The sequence below is a fragment of the Cuculus canorus genome, chromosome 9, assembly GCF_017976375.1.
Source record: "Cuculus canorus isolate bCucCan1 chromosome 9, bCucCan1.pri, whole genome shotgun sequence".
Taxonomy (NCBI): Eukaryota; Metazoa; Chordata; class Aves; order Cuculiformes; family Cuculidae; genus Cuculus; species Cuculus canorus.
Genome location: NC_071409.1, coordinates 20,788,630 through 20,810,995, shown reverse-complemented (window position 1 = coordinate 20,810,995; position 22,366 = coordinate 20,788,630). Strand labels below are relative to the sequence as shown.

The 22,366-nt window shown below is 45.6% G+C and overlaps 1 protein-coding gene across 6 annotated transcripts in view; it reads right to left on the bottom strand.

Annotated features, from left to right (window-relative positions):
- MECOM (MDS1 and EVI1 complex locus) overlaps positions 1-22,018 on the bottom strand; it is a 344,439-nt gene extending 322,421 nt beyond the window's left edge. For 5 of the 6 annotated variants that reach the window (XM_054074326.1, XM_054074319.1, XM_054074321.1 and 2 more), the window contains exon 1: positions 21,879-22,018. In XM_054074326.1, coding sequence (XP_053930301.1) covers positions 21,879-21,915 — 37 coding nt within the window. In that variant the 5' untranslated portion in view covers positions 21,916-22,018. The remainder of the gene's footprint in view (positions 1-21,878) is intronic. The other variant, XM_054074327.1, reaches the window with a different exon arrangement.
- Between the last annotated feature and the right edge of the window lie 348 nt (positions 22,019-22,366).

Here is a 22,366-nt window from a genome sequence, read left to right as displayed (position 1 = left end):
TCATCTACAAACTCTCTATCCAGTTCACTCTCATTATTGTTTCCTTGCAATCAATATATTACATTACTTTTAAAAAGCTTCCATGTGTAAGGTACGACATTTCTCAAAATCCTATATAGAGGAAGAAATTACCCTGAAAGCCAGGTTATCCTCCTGGTCCCTCTATTAGCAAGACCATAGAATATAATCGTAGAAGGTTGGAATCAACATTTAAGTTGGAAAAGACACTTCAGGTCATGGAATCCAACTGTTAACCTACTAGTGCATCACTCAACTATGTCCCTAAGACCCTCAAAGTGCAACTATATACTGGGGAAACAGTACCCATCTCTTCTGAAGCACTACCTCCACCAGCACCTGCCCTGCCACATCCCTCACATCTGTGACGTTCCCCCATCGACACCTCTGCTCAGTGCCTAAGCCCAAATTGGGGTACAAAGCACTTGCTGTTCCTCATACCAGGTCCAGCACCGAGACCACCAGTGGAAACCACCAACAACTGCAGAGCTGCACCTCTCTAAGTCACGTCAGCGCTGCAAGTCTCAGTGGGTGCTGTCACCATGCCACGAGAGAGGCCCCACATGGGACAGACAGGTGCTGAGAAGCCTTTGCAGCCCAGCAGCAGCTTGGGGTCAGGAGAAACCAGTACATCTTACAATGAAGGGAAGCTGAGCCAAGCTCTGGACCAGCCCCTCCCTGACACAAGGGCATTTGAAACATGGATCAAGAACAAAGCTCCCTGTTAATAGCAGCTTGTTTCATGCAGTGATAAGTGTGCAACATTAGGTTCACAAGCTGAATTCCAAACTGTTTGGCCATTTTCCCTTCAACTTCCCAAATTTATTGAAGTGTGAGGGTTTGGTTCTATAGCGTTCGAGTGACTGGCACATCATCTTGTTCTGGAGACTTATATCCCCCATCACTGCTGTGTCTGAGGGAAGAGTTGTCCAGCATATACAAATGCAAGAACTGAGCTCAACACCCCCTTCAGCTTTCTGCAGGACAGGTAATTTTCATAGAGCCCTCACTTACCAGCCTACCTTTATTTTGGTGCACAGAGGTCTTCCTTCCCATCTTGCTCCTTCCACCAGCCAGACAGCTCCATTATCAACCCTCTCAAAGCTTGATTGATCCTACATGCATCTCTGGAATATAGATTTGGGCAAGCTACTGCTCTCAACATCTCCCAGACTCACAAGGGTCAGAGGCACAAGGGAAGGTCATTCCTTTCATCACCGTAGGGAAGAGAGATATCTTCATCCTCATGGCAGACGGTTGCCATCTGACTGGTAGACACATGCAATATTGGCCAAGCAGAGGGATCATCTTGTGTCTCCATGGGGTAAAGAGAAACGCACAGGGCGGTCATTCAGCCGTGGAGCAAAACCCAGGCGAAGCACCTCTCTGCTCCCCACATAGGTCTTTGGCCCCACACCCTTCTGCTCTAGCCACTAGAGAGCACTTCTTCCCTTCCCTTTTATCAGTCTGGCTCACAGATTGAATGTTATCAATTGACAGCTTTAAAGCTAAGGAATTGTATAAATTAAGTACGGTCTGCAGCAAATATACTGAGGAGCTAGAATTTATATACACACTAGATATGGGAGCTCTTAGTTATTACCCACTTAAGGCTATGGCACTGATGAATGGTAAGGCCACCCTATCCCTGAAGGCACTTTTCATTACCCACAGTACAGGAATATTGAGAGAGTGTGTGTATGTATCCAGCATGACTGCTCATTTCCATAGTTCTCCATCAGGTTTGCATTCAGTTTATAAAATAAAAAATTACTCTGGGGACATATTTCACTCATTCCAGAACCCTTTCTCTTCCTCTCTCTCTCTCTCTCTCTCTTCCTCCAGCCCATATCCCAGCTCCCTCTCTTCTCCTCCCAGCCCCAATACTGTAACAATGCCTCTAAATCTGATGGCGCTTATTAAATGAAACAACTTAATTACTATCAATACATAACGTTGTGCACTTCATCCTCAACAGAGACGTCTGATCCCATTCTGCTCCTGACCTTTAATGGTCGTCAAATCAAAGTAATTTTGGTCAGCTCAGTACAGTTCTGACACATGCCCAGGTCAGGAAGATGAAGGGACACTAATCTACCATGTTACCCTGCCCATTGTTTAATATCTTTTTCAATAGAATCTAATAACTGGACAAATGCCAGTTTTCTGTCTAGTTTGGGTTAAAACCTGTTTCGCTGAAAATAAATAATTATGGAACATTCTGAATAGCCCAGGGTTTACATAATTGGTGCCTCTTAGACACAGCAATATACTTCCCTTTGAAGTTTGCAAGGAGAGGAATTTAGGAATTCAAATCAGCGGCAGCGCTCCTGAGTGCGCTCTGCTCTCCACCTTGGAGGGGCCAGCGCCAAAGGAGGCTTAATTAAGGGAAGTGAAAACCACTTTCGATTCACCAAGGTAACACAACAAGTGCATTGCTTCCTCTGAATTGAGGGGAAAATAACAGGAATGCTTCCACTCAACAGCAGCTATTCTGCAGGCTGGGACTCAAGTCCTTTGGTGGGGGGGTGGAAATCTATCATAAAATAACCAGTACCACAGCATCCCGTGCATAAAGGCAACAGCAGTGTTTAGGTTCAAGCATTACTATTTATACATATTGTTTCCCTAGTGCTAAACAAAACAACTTTTCCCATGCCCGAGCAGGGGACACTGCCAGGAGAGCTAGACACCCTGTCTGGGCAGGACAAATAGCTTGACCTATTGGCAGGGCAGCTGGATGCGACGATATTTTATAGCAGGCTCACTTTGCTAATGCACTTGCATTGGGCCACTCTCAAAGCAACCCCACACTCCAAAAAATACTAACTCCAGCATCAAAAAGTCACCTTAAGGCAGATATCAGTGACTCTCTGGAAAACCAGCCCCGACTGTGTGAAATGCAAAGGCAGGAAACTAGGGAAACGTTCAGGGATTGCCAGGTTTCAAATCAGCCCTGCCTTCGCGTTTGTGAAAGAGGGAGGCTACAAATCATATCTGCCTGGCCTTTGAAAATGCCAGTCACGGAAGCTGAACAGAAAACACAGAAGGATGTTTTTGTTAATTACCCGTTTCTCCAATACCCATTCTTTACCTTAAGTCATTAGTCATGTAACATAGCAGGCAGGTAACAAAACCCCACGACTGAGATTTATAAGGCACCTCTCAACCCGAGGGTCCCGCAACAAGTTACGGGGTGGGGATTACATCATGCCAGAGCCCTTCAAAGGCTGAAGGGCCAAAACCACCTGGGGTGGAGCCTCCATCACACCGCAGGTGCTGCTCCAGGTCATGAGGAGCTTTGCAGATCCACAGTGACAGGCTCCGTACCTTCTCCCAGCTCCTGTCCAAGGCAAGCAGAAGCGGGATGCGACAGGCATGGCGCGGCTCAGCCTCCCCGTACTGCCCGTGCAAGGGAAATGGAGAGGAATGTCATCGGCTCTGGGGGAGTTAGTCGGGTGTAACTTTGAGCAGGATTTGTAATCAATCCTCACCCAGACACTTACTTGAGAAGGAATTCAGGGTTTGGCTGTATGTACACCAGAATCACTTCACAACCACTGAATACATTTATAGTGTAATTGAATCCCTTCGTGATTTTTCTTAAAGGGAAACTTTATCCATTTGAGTTCAATTCTGCATCGTTAAAGTTGGTGGGAGCTTTGCCACTTACTTCAGTGACAGCCGGGCTGCGAAGGGGGACGAGGGCAGGATAAATCACTCCACCCAATGCATCAGCAGCATCTCCAGCTGTCAATCACTCCACGAGCCATGAAAGGACTACTTTTCTTTTATTTTAGACAAAGGTTTAATCTTAAACAGAACGAATACTGAAGTCTGTGACAGAGCCCTGCTCTTAACCATGCTGAAGTAAATCCACAGGGAAGCTGCTCAAATCAATGGGGAGTCAGTCACAGCCTCTGCAGCAGTCGGCACTGGGCATGAAGGGGTTTTTGCACTGCTGTTACATGCTTTCCCCGCACTGGTTCTGCAAGAAAATAGTATCTACTCTCCAGACGCAAAAAGCTGAAGTGCAAAATATTCTTCTCATTCAAAAGCAAGCACACAAAAGCTTTTTTTTCTTCCTCATAAACTGCCATACAAACCTTTTCCCTTTTCCCAGCCAGCCATTCTCTGCATCTGATCCTACATCTGGTTGTCCTAAGTGGAAAACACTGGTGAGTTTAAATGGCGTGAGTCAACTCCCATAACCAAGAAGAGCACAGCACAGACCACCAAATCACAGTTTATGAGTCTTTCCTAGAGCATTCTGAGATAAAAGATCTCTGTTTTATTCAAACAGACCCAAATCCTGCTGATACCTAATTTTGCTTCTATTACCTCATTAATAACCTACAGACATTCACAGCTTACACTTCTTTATGTCTGCATTGTGGTCGTCATACTCGGATATGAGGGCTATTTCTTGTTATATTTGTTTTGGGTTTAATTCCCAATTCTAGTCTATGCCTCTGTCACCTTTGCAAGGCTGGGCTCAATTAACCCTTTTGTGCTTTCGTTGCAGCAACCTGCAGCAGCCGACAAGTGATACACAATCTTTTAACTGGTATTAAAGTATTCATGTGAAAATATTCATTGGCAGCTTTATGTAGCGTGGCAACTAGTAAAAGTGGGGTTTAAAGTACAAAAGTGGCAGTTAGCCGTTAAGCACAAAGGCATGTTCACCTTGCTTCATTATAAACACATCTAATGTGTATTTGTAGCTAAAAATAAACCTATATCTTTAACAAATATTTTTCATATTGGTCAGACCGGCAAAACCAAAAATAAGTTAAAATAATTTGACCATGTCAGGTAAACTCTTTAAAAAAATGTTTTAAATGAGGGATAAAACTGTTTACAAGTTTTTAACTGTAAAATATTTCTTTTCTTCTTGTATCTTGCCAATATCAATAAAGAAACAACATGTATAAATATATATAAACAGACACTTGGCGTAAGAACGCATTTCATGAAATATGAGTAATAGAGCAGGAAAATTCAAAGTATATTTCTTTTTTACTGTATTGAATGGACAGGTTACCGTAAAGAATACATTATGTGCAGATGGATGAAAATACAAAGCGCATGCAGGATATGTAGGACACGAACAGGGTGTTCATTTCCAGGTAGAAACACAAACATTTTGGTTCATTTCAGATCTCACTTACACTGCAATATTTGGTGTCATTTCAGTGACTCCCATGTATTTGGACTTCAGTCCAGCAAAGCACTTAAACACATGCTTAGCTTTAAGCGCACAATAGTCCCCTTGAAGTCAAATTAAGCACATATTTACGTGCTTTGCTGGATCGAGGCCATACTACAGATTTACACAGATGTAAGTGAGCTCAGATGAGCTCAAGCCACAATGTTTGTGTCCAGATTCAAATCCAATTGGCAAATGCTTTCAAAAGCTGGAGGTATTTGGATTAGGGGTTTTGGTCCAAGCCAATCTGTAACTTTAGTACCTGAACCCACATTTCTTGTGCGCCCAAGACTCCCATCGGCATTAGTGGGAGCTTTGGAGGAACAAGAAGTACAAGAGCAAGACTTCTGGGACTAAAGAGCCAATTTACTTAAACCCAAATTATAACATTTTTTAACCTTTAGATTAAACCAAATTCCCACTAGAGTTCAGCCCTCGCTCCATTACATTTCTCGCCCAGCATTTGGATTTTTTGTTTATGGTATTACTATTGCTTTTGGCTAGTGTTCGCTTTATTATATAACATTAACCTAGGAAAAACAAATGGGCACCATCAAATAGCTGTTAACATCAAGCACTTCTAAACAAGTGTCATTAGCGAACCAGCAGACAGCACAGGAACTCATTTATGTTAGGTCTGTTAGCACTGGATAAGAACAGATTTACAATTTGAAATGGTAAACGATGCCTCAGAAATTAATTTCCTGTTTTTTCACAGACTTCAGCAGTCCAGCAAGTGGGCATCCCATGCTGCAGCCCCAGCTATGGATAAGCCAGCTAAGAGGTGCTAGAGCTCACAGTGATGCACACTTTCACCCATGTACACGCACCAGCCTCTAATATCTCCTGCTTGTTCTCCTGGGGCATCAGGCATACAAGTCCCCTTCCTCAAGCATATGGGGAAACAGCTTATCTTCAAATTACCAGGACCAGAAGTTATCACCTGCCATGCTACGGCTCTAGCATGCTCCACGGGGATCAACAGGTTCCTGCTTCTGGCACTGCTCAGACCAGAGCTGGCTGCTGGCTCTGAAAGCCTGTGGTTCCCATACATGTGGAATATACTAGCACCAACATAGGAAATCCCCCTCAGCCCAGCACTGCGGGCAGCACAAGAAGTTGGAGAGCCCTTTCAGCAATTCCTGCCCTCTCCAGAGGATGGTCCTCAACAGCAAGAGCCTCCAAAGCACACCTCGCCCTCATCGTGGTCAGCAAAGTTTCTGTGGAACAGCCCAGCCTGCCTCTGCTGGTTTTATCAGACACGCTTACAGGATTAGCACATCTTTTCTTGCTTATTAACCAAAACCAGAATGAGAAGGTGCTATTCGATCACCTGTGCTGCTGCAAACACGGCAGGCAAAGCTCTCTCTCCATGCACAGCACACCGTGAACTTTCAAGAGGCAGCATCCTCAAAGCCATCTCCCATCTTGTGCACTTCTGACCAGGGTATCACAAAACTAAAGAAACGCACCGACTTCTGCTGCTGACTAATGGTGATCTAGACCTGCAGCCAGAAACTGATGAATTTTCCTTTCTTTATATGTATTTCTACACATTGAGGGAAATACACAGAATATGGCAGAGAGAGAACTGGAAGAGGAAACAGTGAAGGAGTTAGCATCAAGGCTGTTTCAGAAAGTAAAACAAGACATGGCATCCTACACCTATTCCCATAACATTTTAGCTGTGAATGGGGAGACTCTGCTGGGAAAAAAAGTAGTTTGTCATTCCCCTCAGCTTATCTCCAACATCATCTGAAAAGTACACAGGGTGTGGGGGGAAAGACTTCCTCCTCTTGCTTTGGGATTTTGTAATCAACACTGAAAAGTTCAGTACCGGTAAGCACAAGACTAAATAAGTGAAAATCTCCGAAAAAAAAAGAAAATCAGACATTTCTCAAGAAAACATCAGATCATTTTTTGTAGCCTTTACCTAAATCCCAGAAGGAACGTCATTTTGTCAATACCAGTTCTGGTACGATGCTGTAAGACTGCTGTTATAGCACGTAATTACAGTAAGTGGGGAGAAACAGCCCCAGCTTCAACCACAGGCACCTCAGGGGGAAACTACAGCAGCAAAGAGGGAGCTTCACACTGTGCCAAAGCCCAGAAGGCAAATGACTCCCCCAGCCCACCACCAACTGAGCAGTACCTGAAACAGAATCTCAACAAACACACAATCCTACCTGGAGAGGGGTGTAAAGCACCAGCAACGCTTTCCATGGTGTCCTACAAGTCGAACGGCAAAACTTTGGGCAGGAGGAAACGTGTCTTCTGCCCAATATAGACGTAGCCTTCACAGTCACTAATTATCTGGCAAACAAGCCCAAATGAGAGGGTCCAATTTCATCATGATGCAGCACAGCTGAGCATGTTCCTACCCAGCTGTGTGGATGGGAAGCTCAGGAGAGGCAAGACACACTCTCACAATCTCTCCTTTTTCCTTATACTGATTAATCTTCACTCCTGTATCTCCCATCACCCCTAGATCCCATCACTTCTCAATCCATCTGGCACGTAAGGTGCACCAATGTACCAAGTGAGCCTCTGAAAGCCTCAGAAATCCTGATGCAAACACAAGAAGAAGTCAGTTGGACAGCCTGGGTAGTTGAAGGCTGCAGAGGACAACATCAGGTGGGGTGCATTCCCAACTCATTAGCACATAATTTGAAAAGCATGTGTCCTGCTCTTCCACATTGCTTTTTTTTTACTTCTTCTTCTTCAAAAAAAAACACCCAACTTCGTTCACAGCCTTTTCTCGCTTGAACACTCAAGAAGTTAGTAATGCTATAACTCAAATCAAATCCTTTGCTTCTCTTCAGCCGTTGTTGCACATCTCAATAGAGTTTTCTGAAGACTTTATATAAATTTTTAAAAGTCACTAAGATTGGTGTAGATGTAATAGTGGAAAGATATCCTAAAAACAGATAACGGCACAAAGGGCTAAAAAATAGAAGAGTGACTGATGGGTAGTCTTGATAATTCTGTGTATCAGGAAGTGAAATGAGAGATGGATAGATAAAATAATGTTATTATATAGCCATGAAAACAAGCCTATAAAGATATTCCCAGACGTTAAAGCCCAGGCTGTCTCACAACGATCTTATGCTCTAAAACAAATGACTCTCGTGGAAGAATGCAATCCCTAGGAGCATCCAGAAATCCAAAAGGGAGAGAAAAATCCTGATTTTAAAGAACTGTAAATATTGTCTACTTCTAAGCATTAGAGGCTAGAGAAGACCTTGACAAAGTGAAGATTGCCCTGCGTCTGCTTCCTCCCCACTCTGGACGGATCCTGGGGTGAACAGCCAGCAGAGCCGCATTGAGTCCATCCCCTGCCAAAGCGGGTTCGGCTCTCATAGCAGCTCGACACGGTTTAGCTCCATGTGCTCTGAGGCTGTTCCTTTAGCATGCTAAGGGGAAAAAAACGCCCGAGTCAGCGCTATCTGTGTGGTTCCTGCAGCTGACAGGAGATACGGCTGGGCAGGCCACATCTGATCGGCCGGGAAAAGGTCTGTCTGCTTCTGCTCCTCTGACAGTCGGGGGAAAGGTATCTTGGAGAAGAAAGGGATAAGAAACTCCAAGAGCAAGAGAGTTTGGCTGAAAACCCCACCAGCAAAACATACTTTCTCTTGCTAGCCTCCTGCAGAATATGTCTTCAAGCTATTGGCAGATTTGAGCACACAGAAAATATCTTTTGTTAAAATACTTTCTGTACTGAGATGATCCAGATAATTTCTGAAATTAGGTTCCTTCTTCCAGCTTGATGTGTATTCGCCATGTACTTCCATTAGCTCAGTCCAGTGTCAAAATACAGCAGCAGAGGTTAATATTTGGACATAGCTGTTTTTCTAGCCATTCATATCACTTTTATTCCTTTCCTTTTTGTTTTTCTCTTAACCTCTTTTTTACTGCTGTTAAATTCCTTGCTTTCATTTTTTGCAGAAGTTCAGCCTTCCAGCCCGCGCTCCGATGCTGTTAGACATCAGCTCAGGCTCAGACTTATTACTTCTGATATGTCACTGCACAGGCAGGGAGCCTAAAGCAACACTGCTCCCTCCAGCCCTCGCAAGCTTCAGCTGGATCTTCACCTACCCGCAGAGCACAGCTATTTCTGCAGGAACCCGGAGGAAATATGTGGACCGAAGAGTAAGCCCAGCACCTTGGTGCAGACCGAGCCTCTGAAACAGGAGACTAAGCAGGAGGTCAGGATGCACGGGAGGTGTTTTAGCCATGTTAGCTCGCTGAGCTTATGCATAGATATACATATATATAAATGATGCAGCACTGGGGAGAGGAAACCATGGAGAACAGCGTATTCAGGGCCTTATTTAGTGTTTGAAAAACACTGATCATCTCTTAGATCAGATGTCCTGAATTACTTTAATATTCCTGTGTGGAAAGGTGCCAGCAGAGCTGATTTCTTTATCTCCTTCTGCCCAGGGGTCTGACATTTATCCATTGGGCATGGCCAGTCTCCTGGCGCTCTTTCCCCCCCGTCATCCCTGTTGTCTGGTCACTTCCATCTTTTTTCCACTACTACCTTTGCTGCTGACAGGGAGAGATGATTCTTTCCTTCCAGTGAAATACAGAAGGCTGGAAGGACAAGGTTGATAGTTACTGGCTGTCCTACCCACAAACAAAGTGGGGTAAAAAGATATCAAATATTTTTCTCATTTTCTTTGATCTGTGGCACCAGGAGGTACAACCTATTGAAAAGGAAATACAGCCATCAGACGAATACTCCTTTTAATCTAGTTCCTCCTTTTTTGCCTTTCCCACAGCCGTCTTTGCATTCTCTTTTCTCTGTCAAGCTACCTAAACAGTACTGAGCATTGTTGAGGTCTAAATTCTGTTTAAAACCCCAGAAAGGGCTTTTAAGATTCTATCTGAGTCTTCAGACCAGTTATAAGTGGAAGAAATATCCATTATTTAGTGTCTAATAAATACACCACCGAGGTCAAGACGGCATCTTCTCCCATTTCCATAACCACACAATATTTGGAGTTGTTACATGTTTCGGCAATACTCCCTCTGATGCCCAATCACATTTAATTTTCCTTCTAAAAATGACTTCCCAAAGAGAATTAGGTGTGAATTATTGTACTATATTACATTGTAGAATAGATTTTTAGAAGATGAACCATGTCAAATGTAAAATAATTATTAATGTGAGAAGCAAACATAGCAGATGTTTATCTTGTAAATCCCATCAAAGGAATTTTGGATCTAGATTTACACATGTGTATTTTGGTCAAAAGGCTGAAAGACAAGTGATTTTAGTAGCCTCTGTTTTGGAAGACAAGCCTTGAGATTGTGATGGTCTTCTCACCTGTAAAAATCAGGGCTCTCAAACGTATTTCAAATTAGAATTGTTTCACTCTCCAGAAATAAGTATATGTTGTTTATCCCTGGACATGGGTCAAGTTATTCAAAAGGACTATTCCTTCCAAGGGCTACCCCAATGTACAGATTTCACAGCAGAGTTGAAGGCTGCTGCCGTGTCCTGCCCAGTGGTCTGATCCAAAAACCAAACATTTTGGGAATCAGGAGTGCGTGGCACTGCTTCCCACGGCAGGTCCGTAGTGCCTTGGCTTTTAACACTTCTTCCTATTTACAAAATATCATATCTAAAACCATTGCACTGGTAAAAAAAATGCAATCAGAAGTTAGGAAATTGCTAAATAAAGCCCATTTTACTGCCTAACTTCAAGGAAAGCCATAAAATTTTTACTCCTCTCTTTCCTCAATATATTTTCTTCGCAGTTTGTGATGCTCAATGGGGTATTTCTCTATGTGAACTCCGTGACGGTTTGGCTCCAAATTATCCGAACATAAAACTGAGCTTATGAAGCCTCACTCAGAGGTTACGTGGACCCTTTTTATTGGCACAAACTTAAAAAGAACCTTAATAAACCTTATAGACTTGAGGGACTTTTTGGTTGCTGGCACTTGCCAGCCACGCTGCTCGCATCCCTCCTGCAGCATCCGGGTGGAAAGCGGGCTGGAACCACAGCCCGGGGATTTTATAGGGCTGGATTATCTGCTGGTATTGCCCTCTTCCTTCCCAGCGAATCTCAGCTATTTTCTCTGAAAGCAAGTGGGTGATGCTGCAAGGATACTCATAGCTTAATGTGGCTCAATCACCCAAGGTTACAGACACAGCCAAAAATAATAGGGTCTAAAAGGGAGCTGGGGAGGAGGGGAATCATTTGCTGGCAGATAGAGAGGTCTGGTGGGATTAAAGCTGAAGCATATCTACCCATGTACAAGAGGAAAGCCTCGCAGTCCACAGTCCTGACTCCATGGATTTTCCTCAAAGCATCCATTTTTCTTTGGGATTTTATTGCTGCCTCCAACGATGCTGTAATTGCACACATAGGGCAGCAGGCCTGAAGTTTAATCTGCATTTCTTACGTCCTAAACTCTGCATAGGCTGCCCATGTTTGCACAGAGCTCAGCACAACAGGCATCCAGTTCTGGCTGGGTTCTGCGGTCACTGCTTTAATTCAAGTCATAATAAATAATAATGTCAGGTTGGAAATAAATCTTCTGGATTTGGTCCATGATCGACCCTTCAGTGTGGTGTGCAGTGAAAGCACCAGCCGAGAAGCTTTGCTGCATCCCATCCTGGGTCTTACTCTGTGCCACCTCTTCTGGCTCAGTCTTTGCTTGGTTTTCACTTGAGGCATTGGTTCAGGGAGAAATTTGTTCAGGTACAAATAATTTCACTTTTTCTCTCATTCTGAGCCTGACCATCAATATGAAAGACACTGTGCAGTTTTATCCCCTCAGATCTCTCTGATCTGTATTGTCTGCACTGGTTTAGTGCATCATTTCTTCATTTCTCAGCTACCTTGGCTTAATCTGGCACCTTGCGTTGCCCCACGCACCAAAAACTCCACAGCAGTGGTTATTCAGGCAGAGCATAAATGTTTAACAGCGTTTACACAGGTAGCCAGCGACTACTGAGATATTGCTTACCGTATCAACTGAAAGAATCAGGACAAATATATAATACAGTTTTCCTTTTGCAATTAACAAGTCTTCATTACTGCTCTGTATTATAATAATCATGATACAGGAACAGCAAAACAGCAAAAGTATAAAGCAGTGCTGTTAGCTCAGATAGAGCTGATATCCCTTCGTTTTTCAGTGTTGTGTATTCTTAGCCCAACACTCTATGCCAATCCCTGCAGCCAAAAATACATCAAGAGCCTAAAAAAAGTAAAGTAGAAACATCGCTTCAAAATTCCTTTAAACAACATGTTTCTTTTTTCCCCTTTGTACGGAGCCACAAATAGAATAAGATTAAAACTCACAAAAAGCATTGCTTAATTCTTCACCAAGGTGCAAGTATATAAAACGTGGTGAGAAAGCAGCCACAGCAAGTTCAAACCGCAGAGAGTTTTCAAAAGGGAAAGGTTAATAATTTCTGTCGAATGCTGGAAATGTTGAATGTTTTTTAAATCAAAAATGTAAGCACCACCAATGACTCAAGCCATGTTTTAGACATGTTTGGGGTGATTTTTTCCCAGCGGTCAGTGCTTGTCTCTCACATACCTTCTGTTTGCTTGAGACGAAGTCGTGAGGTTTTAAACAGAGCGCTTACCAGAGGCATCGGGTACTTTCAGCAGCAAAGCTATTTGTTTAGAAGGTACAAATTCAGGCTATTTGCAGAACCCCAGTGCTTGGTAGGCAGAGCCCACAGTGCAGGCCAGGAGTGCCAGACCCTTCTCATGCCCCCCAAGTGCCCACCGCAGCCCCAGTGGTCCTCAGCCCACAGCAGAGAAGGGGAGCACAGCGAACGGATGGGGCACAGCAGGAAACAAGTATGAGAAGTCACTGCAGTCCCCCCATCAGCAGCGTTCATATTTCATTGCAATGGCTAAAATGACTCTTAAATGAGGCCAGATTATAGGGCCAACCTAATTCACTTACACTGATGTAAATCCAGGTATCTGTTACAACATCGCATGTTGGGGCTCACCGCAGAGCAAAAACTGCTGATAAACCCCACCCCAAGGACAAAAGAAAGCAGATTCCTGCTGGCCAGACTCGATCCAAAGCCCGTTGAAGTCAGTACGAGCTCCTTCAGCTCCAGTGGGTTTGGGATCAGGCCCGCAGCAAGCACTGAGCCAGCTCTGCTGCCAAAATGCAAAATCCTTTTCCATTGGCTTTGCCAGTTTGGTGTTAATACATGTGTGAAGGAGCTTGTGGGGAGGGGAGGGTTTGGAGGGTATTTTTTCTTAAGCTGAGGAATGATTTCACCCTTGCCGGCATGTGGACTTTGTGCAAAAGAGCAGGAGAGCGGGCAAGAGATGTTTGTCTGAAGCCACCAGCTCCCCACAGCATCCCAGTGCCAGGTGGATGTGGCCATCACGGGGACCCCTCAATCCATAGGCTCAGGTTAGTCCCTGCTCTCATCAGAGCCGACATCTGCAGTCAAGAGTGGATGTGCATACAGAACTCCCACACCAAACCCAGCCAAAATAAGAGAAGGTTTGATAAAACACAGGATACAGACAGCAAAACATCCCTTGGACACAGGTGAGTCCTTGATCCCCAAGAGCCTGCCGGGAACTGGCATCATTTAAATCCCATTTTCTCAAGAAAAGAACTTTGCCCTGAACCATCCTCCTGTTTTCTTTACCATTCAGCTCTTCCCTCACTGCCAAGATTTTTCGTGCACATGTTCTGTACGAGATGCTGTCACTCCTTTGGCTTTCCAGGGAAAGGGTTCTGCCTTCCTGTGGCTTTCAGAGCGTGTAGCCCGGCTGATCTCAGAATTAGACTGGGGCCTTTGCAGGCTGCCGCAGTATAAACAGTTTCAGTAGGACACATGTTATACAGTAAGATCATCCGAAACCAAACATTTTCCCACTGCACACAATAAACATCCATAATAAATTACATTATACAAAATACATTTATGGCTAATTTTTTAATTTAAACCACCTGGGAAATTTTTGTTAGATTGGCTGATACGAAGGTCTCAGTATTCTGGTAATCTAATGATATCTAATAGACAAAATAGTATGATGTTACAACAGTCTCAAAGCTTTCATTTTCTGTAGCCCTCTCAGAGATCAAACTGGCAGAACTCATATTTTTTGAAATTTTATACATAATTGGTGGTGCAATTGCCAAAAATAACCTATTCATAGAAGTCTTGCTCTTCTGGTTTCTAACTTACTGTAATCACAAAACAGAGCAGCGCACTGCTCTGCAATGGAATAAGGGTTTGGGTCAGGGAGCAGGGGCTACGGTTGTGTGGCAGTTTCCATTCTGTGGATTATTTTACAGGCAATTTAAATTTAGTTCAGAGTTTAAACAGGGCTAGAGAGTAGTGCACCCATGTAGACATGCAAACAGCTTTTCAGGAAAGGAATAAAGCTGTAACTTGGGTATATCTCTTTTCTGAACCAAAATTTTGCTCCACTCTTAGATTTTCTAAACAAAAGTTGTCGGTGCCAGGGGGGAACAAGTATTTTTATTGTATAAATCAAGCCCAGAACTGCAATCCTTCTACCATAAAACTCACATGTTCATCATGGATCAGCCAAGATTTCCAAAAGTACTCAGATCATCGTGGATCTTGTTGAGCCAGCCTCTCTCTACTCAGTACAAATCCCAACTCAAACCGTGCTGTATATCTGCAATGAGCGCTGGCACCTTGGTGGTTGCTGGGCTCGTTTTAAAGCACAGCCTAAACCTTTAGCTACTTCCTTGCCTCCTGTTGTTCCAGGGACTTGAAGACCATGTGGTACACTTCAGCCTTAACTTTGAATTTCCTTTATTTTGTAGATCAAACTTTGACATTCCCTTAAGGTAGTGGGATTTTATATCGTTGCATATATCCTAGTTTAAAAGATAATGCTTCACTGGAACAGCCCACAATATTAAATCCTGAAATAAAACAAATTATATTTCACTTCCCAGCTCCTATTGCTGGATTAGCTCACATTTCTTTCTCTTTGTTACATATTTAGCACCAAATACAATATTCATTGCAGCTTGCTTCCCTCCTCCTACACAGCTCTGTGGCTGCCTTTCCTTCCAGCAGCACTGGAGAAGGCAATGCCTCGCGACAGCCTGGAAATGCAAACAAAAGGGAGGGAACATAAAGTCAATGAATGATCAGGCAGGGTTACTTTATACCCTGAGCATTTTATTTTTTTTTTTATTTAAAATGGCAATGCAAAGAGACAGGGTCCTGGGGATAACAAGATCCGCTTCTCCCTAGCTTTTGCTTTTACACCCGTCCCCTTTCCTTTTTCACTGTTTCTCAGCTGAGTTTATCTGCCAGCAAACATCTCCCTCCAGCAGCCCCTGCAGCAAAAAAAGTCCTGGAAGTGCTTTCTGATGCTTATTGGTCCTGTCTAGTTCCTGGTCTGGGTGTTAAGAAGTGCAGCGATGACCAGTCGCACATTAACATGGCAGGAACCCACTGTAAAGCCATCGTAGAACACTCATCGTGCCTCTGTGACGCCAGACCCCCTTCTCTATATCCTGACCCTAACATATACACCCTATTCCTCCTCCATATCTTCCAAAGCACACCTTTGCCTTTGCCCGTAAATGCAAGGAGAGGGCAATCCGTAGCCCAGCAGAGCCCTGTGGGCACCTGCAGTACAGGTAAGCAGCAGTACTGATGGAAAAGACTTTGAGACGGGTTTTGGTTCTGCACTGTCTGAGTTGCACCGAATTTTTTTTTAACTGCCATTTAGTTTCTTAAGTGCATTCCTGTGATCCCAGCCTTGAATCTAGGTCTCCACATGAAGCACCACTCTTTTAACTAGGTGCATAGATTATAAAACCAGGAAGAGCTGTCTGGTCTGCCCTCCTGTATAACACAGGCTACAGGAATTCCCTAAATTAATTCCTGTTTGGATTAGCTCATATCTTTTTAGAAAAACAGTCAACTGTAATTAAGACAAAGGAATTCCAGTGATGTTGAAATCCACCCGGCCCTCAGTAAATTATTTTACTGGTTAAATACCTTCACTACTTAAAATGTAAACTGTGTTTTAATCTACATTTGTCCAGTTCTAGCTCTGCCTACTGGATAATTTGGCACTTGTATTGAAAAGCCATCTGTGATTAAACCTCTTTCTGCTCTTCAGAAGCCACTTCTTTCCAGCCTAAACTGAAATGATGTGAAACTGATTGTATTAAGCGACAGCAAAAAAGCACTGAGTTGCTCCAAAAACGGCAGTAAACCTAGTTAAATATTAAATTTACCAATATGGTGAGTTCTTGGTTGGAAAGTTAAGTGTCTGAAGAAGCCCATCCAAAGTTAAAGTACATCTGTTTAGAAAGTGGTTTACTGCAAAGCAAGGCAATTTCTGTAGACAAGGCTTCACTAGCTGAGATTTATAGAACCCTGTCTTCTTCCCCACCGCCTTTTCTTCACTCACGCTACAGCGGGCTGGAGCAACCACCGATGCTCTCCCTTATCCTCCCACACCTTGTACCTGTCCTAGTAGAAACTCCATTCCACTGTCATCTTCAGCAACTTAGACAGCTTTATTTGGGAGCTGCGCTCCCCAGGAAGACCAGAAATACCTTCTCTGTCCACACACCTTTACTTACTCTTGAAGACAATCAATATTTTTAAATGAATACTCCCACCACAGAAGTAAACATTTGGGAAGCATCCCAGCGAACGATATAAAGGCTCCTGTACATCAACTTGGTGTTCCCTAAATGCATCCACAATTCAGAGCCTGTGTGGATGTACAGATGTAGGTGCGCAGGCTGCAAGCACCCCAGGAGACAATGCGTAGCACAATCCCTCTCTAAACCAGAACATGCAGTAATTGCAATTGCAGATACCAAATGCGTATATCCCCTTTTCTCTCTCTATGTACACACATATATGTAGGTATTATATACATATATATATATGAATATATATATATATCAGAAACAGAAAGGTATGTTAATAACACATAGGTATGCACACGTATACAGTAAGCACGGACACATACACACTTCTGTGCACTTAAATAACTGGGTGAATAGGTGAATACGAACACTAATAGCCATTTATGGCAACAACAATGAAAGCTGTCCCTGGAGCCCGCCTATGGTACAGCAGCCAAAATGATTGAGTATGTACAGGGCACCGCCGCAGCAATGGCTCTCACATGGGCCTCCTTTTAGAAATGATTAATATTTAACCGACTTGGTGAACCTGGCTTTGGTTTTAGTCATGATTAGATAGCAGGGTGCACAGAGCCATCCCTCTAAGGACGTTGTGGGACGTCCAAGCAGCTTCCACTTGTGCTTCACGAGGAGACAGATAGAAAGTGAGAAGGGGAGAAAGGGAGAGATACAAGGCAGTAAAAAAAAAAAAAAAAAAAAAAAAAAAAAAAAAAAAAAAGAAAGAAACATGCTCAGCTCCGTTTGTGTTTGTTTGGAAAGAAAAGGGGGGAAAGCAGCCTGAGAGGCCAGTGTAATAAGATGCTGTAGCTTTCATGAAAGAGGTGAAATAATTTTAAACACAGACACACAATGAGTTTATTTATTTAGAAAGTTGTTAAATAGAGTCTGGGAATTCAAATATTCAATGTTGACATTGTACAGAGCTGGCGGGGAGCCAGCCCCGGCTCTCCAGAGGGACCCAATGGCCACGGCGCCCAGGCCCTTGCCCCTCCCAGCCCACTAACTAGGTAAAAGTCATTAGTTATACCCACAAGCAATATCTGAATCTGAGTCAAATAATGTTGCCTGAGCCAGCCAACTTCAAAGGCGTCTAAGTGTGTTTGGCTTTTTAGTGCTGGAACTGCAGCAATATGTCACACTTTTGAAAGAGTTTTGTAAACAGTTCCTTCCCCTTTGTAGAAACATTTCTTAAGTTTCTTGTACCCCATGTAAACAGCATTAATTAACAAGGGCTACATTTTTCATTTACAAGCAGGACTGTATTAATAATGAGCTCGCCTTTTGGACTATCCTTTTCCTTTGTGTCCTTTCTCTGCCCCAGCCGCAGCTGGCCTGATGTGGCCCGGGAGCAGCGGGGCTCAGCCCTGGGCCGCAGCCTCTGCCACAGCACCACAAAGGTGGCCCCAAATTCAGCCATTACTGTTGGCCCCGACTGAGAGACGGTGGGAGAGGGGGAAGGAGAGAGGAGAGGAGAGGAGAGGAGAGGAGAGGAGAGGAGAGGAGAGGAGAGGAGAGGAGAGGAGAGGAGAGGAGAGGAGAGGAGAGGAGAGGAGAGGAGAGGAGAGGAGAGGAGAGGAGAGGAGAGGAGAGGAGAGGAGAGGAGAGGAGAGGAGAGGAGAGGAGAGGAGAGGAGAGGAGAGGAGAGGAGAGGAGAGGAGAGGAGAGGAGAGGAGAGGAGAGGAGAGGAGAGGAGAGGAGAGGAGAGGAGAGGAGTAAAAAAAGGAAAAATCAGGGAAGGGGGGGAAGCAGAAGGGGGGGGAAGGGGGAAAGGAGGGAAAAAGGGGGGAAGAAAGTGCAAGCAAGAGAGAGAGGGAGAGGAGAGAAAGAGATCGAGATAGGGAGAAAGAGAGATAGAGAAAAAGAGAGAAAGGGAGATAGAGAGAAAGAGAGAGAGAAAAAAAGAGAGAGAAAAGAGAGAGACAGAGAAAGAGAGAGAAAAGAGAGAGAAAAAGAGAGAAAAAGAGAGAGAGAAAGGAGAGAGAAAAAGAGAGAGAGAAAGAGAGAGAGAGAAAAAGAGAGAGAGAAAGAGAGAGAGAGAAAAAGAGAGAGAAAGAGAGAGAGAAAGAGGCAGAAAGAGAGAAGGAAGAGCCACAGGCGCCCTCTCCACACTGAAAAGGGTTAATGAAGCGCCTGGTGCAGATGTGCCCGGCATATCATGGGATGGCCTCGCCGGTCCCCGGCGCCCCCCGAGCCGCGGCCGGTGGCTCGGCGGCTGGAAAGGGGCTGAGGCCGCCGGAATGGCAAAGCGATGGCATATAAACAGCCCCGCTGAAAAGCCGGGAGCCTGGACATGGCAAACACCTCCCTGCTCGAAAGCAAATTCCCGGACAGTCTCTTAAACAGGCAAATAAACTTGCCGGCTCTGTTTTTCAATCAAGCCTTTTAAGTACTAGACTGAGGCAAATTACAGGCGCAGGAAAACCTGCTGAAACTTAGGAAAGTGTTATTTTACTATCTCAGACGGTTAGAGGGATCTGGATCTACCTTGGCTGCGCTAAATTGCCTGTAAAAAAGTGGTGATAAAGTGTAAAAGTAACAAGTGCCTCCTTCTTCACGTGTGTTCCCCTGATCCGATCACCTTCTGCCTCTTTATGAGGCTACCGGGGGGCCGGGGCTACCCCGGGCCGGCTGCCGCGGGGGTTATTCGGGGATACGGTTTCACCAGACCCACCCGAGAGGGATAACCGGCAGCCCCGGTGCCCGGGGACCGGTGCCGGTGCCCGGAGGAGCGGGGATGCTCGGGCAGGTGCAGCGAGGGCATCCCGTGCCCGCAGCGCCGCGCAGCAGCCGCCTCCGACAGCGGGACAGGCTGGTCTCGTCCCCTATTTGAACAGAAAAATCATTAGCTACTCCCTGCGTGGCTTTTCTTCTTTCTTTACTTTTTTTGGAGGGGAGGGGCGAAGGCTTAAAATTATATTTTTTCTTAGCAATTTTGCACTGAGGTAGAGGAAATGAGCGCTTCGGGTATTCCCCCTTAATTAGAGGGAAACGCTTTCTTAGGTGTTAGCGACAGTCACGCAATCGGGGCGATTTTTATTTCAGGCACAAAGCGGTAAAAATTAAATAATAAAATAATTGCGCTTGATCCCGATCTATACAGTTTTCCATGTAAAAAGGGCGAAGGCTACAAAATATTTTCTATTCCTTTTCTAGCCAGAAAGAGCTGAAAAGCTAAAAACTTTTCCCATCAAAAGACTCAATCACCGGGATCGCCTCAAACCCTCCTTCCACTTGCCATGAAACTGAGCCGCTCTTCGGGGGGAGGAAAGCCTTTCGAAACACACATCAAAAAAATAATTCCCAGCTTTTTAAATATGATTTCCTTTATGAGCGGATTGTAACCGAAGGATTATTTAATGCAACGCATCTGGGAGGGGGGGAAGTGTTGCTGCTGCTGCTGCTGAGAAAGCCAAGATGCGCAGCCCAGAGCAGAAACTTCGCAGACGGTGGGATCTCGCCCGAGGAGCAGGAGGAGAAGCAGGAGCAGGAGTAGGAGCAGGAGTAGGAGTAGCCCTGCATCGCTCCGCAGCGAGAAAAACAAGAGAAAGGCAAGAAAACCTGACGGATTCGGTCGGGGACGTGAGGGTTTTGTTCATAATTAGCTCCAAAGTAGGAAGTGCAACCTGAAGATTTAACAACACATTTGTTTTCAAATTGTGGACGCTGCATTACCCACTTTAAAACCACCGAATCAAAGGCAGGTTGCTGCTGTTATTGTTAAGGTTCACGGAAAAGCTGATGATGATCCGGAGAGATCTTTCGCTTCCCCTTTCCACGCTCCTTTATTCCCCCCCTCCCCGCCTTTTCACAAATAAAGAGTAAATAAGCATCTGCTTTTTACGTCACGCAACTTATGCAACATTTCATCTGATATTCTTTTTTATTTCGCCTGCCCATTTTTCCTTTCGCTTGGGAATGTGAGTTGCCATCGCCACGGATATCAAATGAAACTTGCCCAGATGTGTCAGAGAAAATAAAGACATCAGCTGCTTTTAAAGTAGGACGCGAGAGCTGGCGAATTGTCGTTGTTGAGTCCCTCATAAAAACTATATATATATATATAAAAATATAAATAAATTTAAAAAAAAAAAAAAAGAGGGGGGAAAAGCCCTAAAGCTGCGGCGTAAAAGCAAAGATCCCTATCATAAAGGAGAAACAGATGGGGTGAGCGTAAGACAAATAATTAAATAAGTCGGGATTTGCGTGTGGACGGCCGAGCCCTCGCCTCGCGGAACAGAGACCTTCGGGCAGCCAAACTGTATAAAAAAGTGCTGGAAAAGCGCCTGAAATTACAACATTTACATCAACTTTTCGCGGGTGACTCCAGCGGGCCGAGAGCCGCTCTCGCTGCCCGGTCGTCGTGTCGTCCCCCCGCTCCCCCCGGAGCATCCCGGCTCCGCGCCCCCCGCGCGGCTTGGGGGGCGGAATGAGGGGCGGGGGGGGGGTGACACAAGCCGGGCAGGGCCCGGGGGGGGGTGAGGAAGGGGGATCCCCGGTAGCTCCATAGCGGCTACCTGCGCCCGTTTCTGGCCGCTGCCCCTCCGTGCACCCGCACACGTTTCGTACCCGCACACACTCACCCCCGCACACACTCGCACACACTCACACATCCCCCCCCCAGCCCTGCGACAGCCGACAGCGCCCGCTATAGGGCCCGGAGCCTCTCGCATCCCCGACATCCCCCCTCTAAACACACACACACACACACACACACTCACTCCAGCCCCCGGCAGCAACTTCCACTGAACTTTTCCTCAACTCCATCCCCACCTCCCATCGCCCTCCCGCAGCCCCCACAATCCCCGCGGCTCCGGCATCACCCCCGTCTCCCTCCTTCTCCCCACCGGGCCGGGCCGGGCCGGGCCGGGCGATGGGGGGGATGCTGCAGGTTGCCTGCGAGCTCCGCGCCGCACCAGACATGTCTATGCAACATGGCAGAGAGGGAGGGTGAAAAGCCAAGAGAAAGGGGTATTGCACCTACTTGCGGCCAGCTTCCTCGCCCTGCCTTTGGATCGCATGCTGCCAGTCCCGCGGCCGATGCTGGCGTGGGCTTGGGGGGGGTGGGCTTTTTTTTTTGCCTCCCGGAGCTTTTCCTCCTTTTTCGCTCCCCCTCTCCCTCTCTCTCTCCTCTCCCCTCTCCCGCACACACACTCTCCCTTTCTCTCAATCCCCGGCTCGCTATCTCTCCAGCATTGTCAGTTTGGACACCTTCGCACATGCGCACGGGCGGCTCCCCCCCGCTCTTCAACATTTCAGCGCCGCCAAAAAAAAGTTTGCAGCGATCCATCACCGGCCGGTGGGGACCCTGACAGCCGGCACCGGGGCCGGGACGGGCCGGGACGGGGCGAGCAGCGGCCGCGGGGCTGCGGCTCCTCTGGCTGCGCAGCCGGAGGGTTGGGAGCAGGGGCGAGATGCGCTCCCCCAGGGCAGGGGATGGGGGGGCCACAGTTTTTTTCCTCCCTTTTTCTC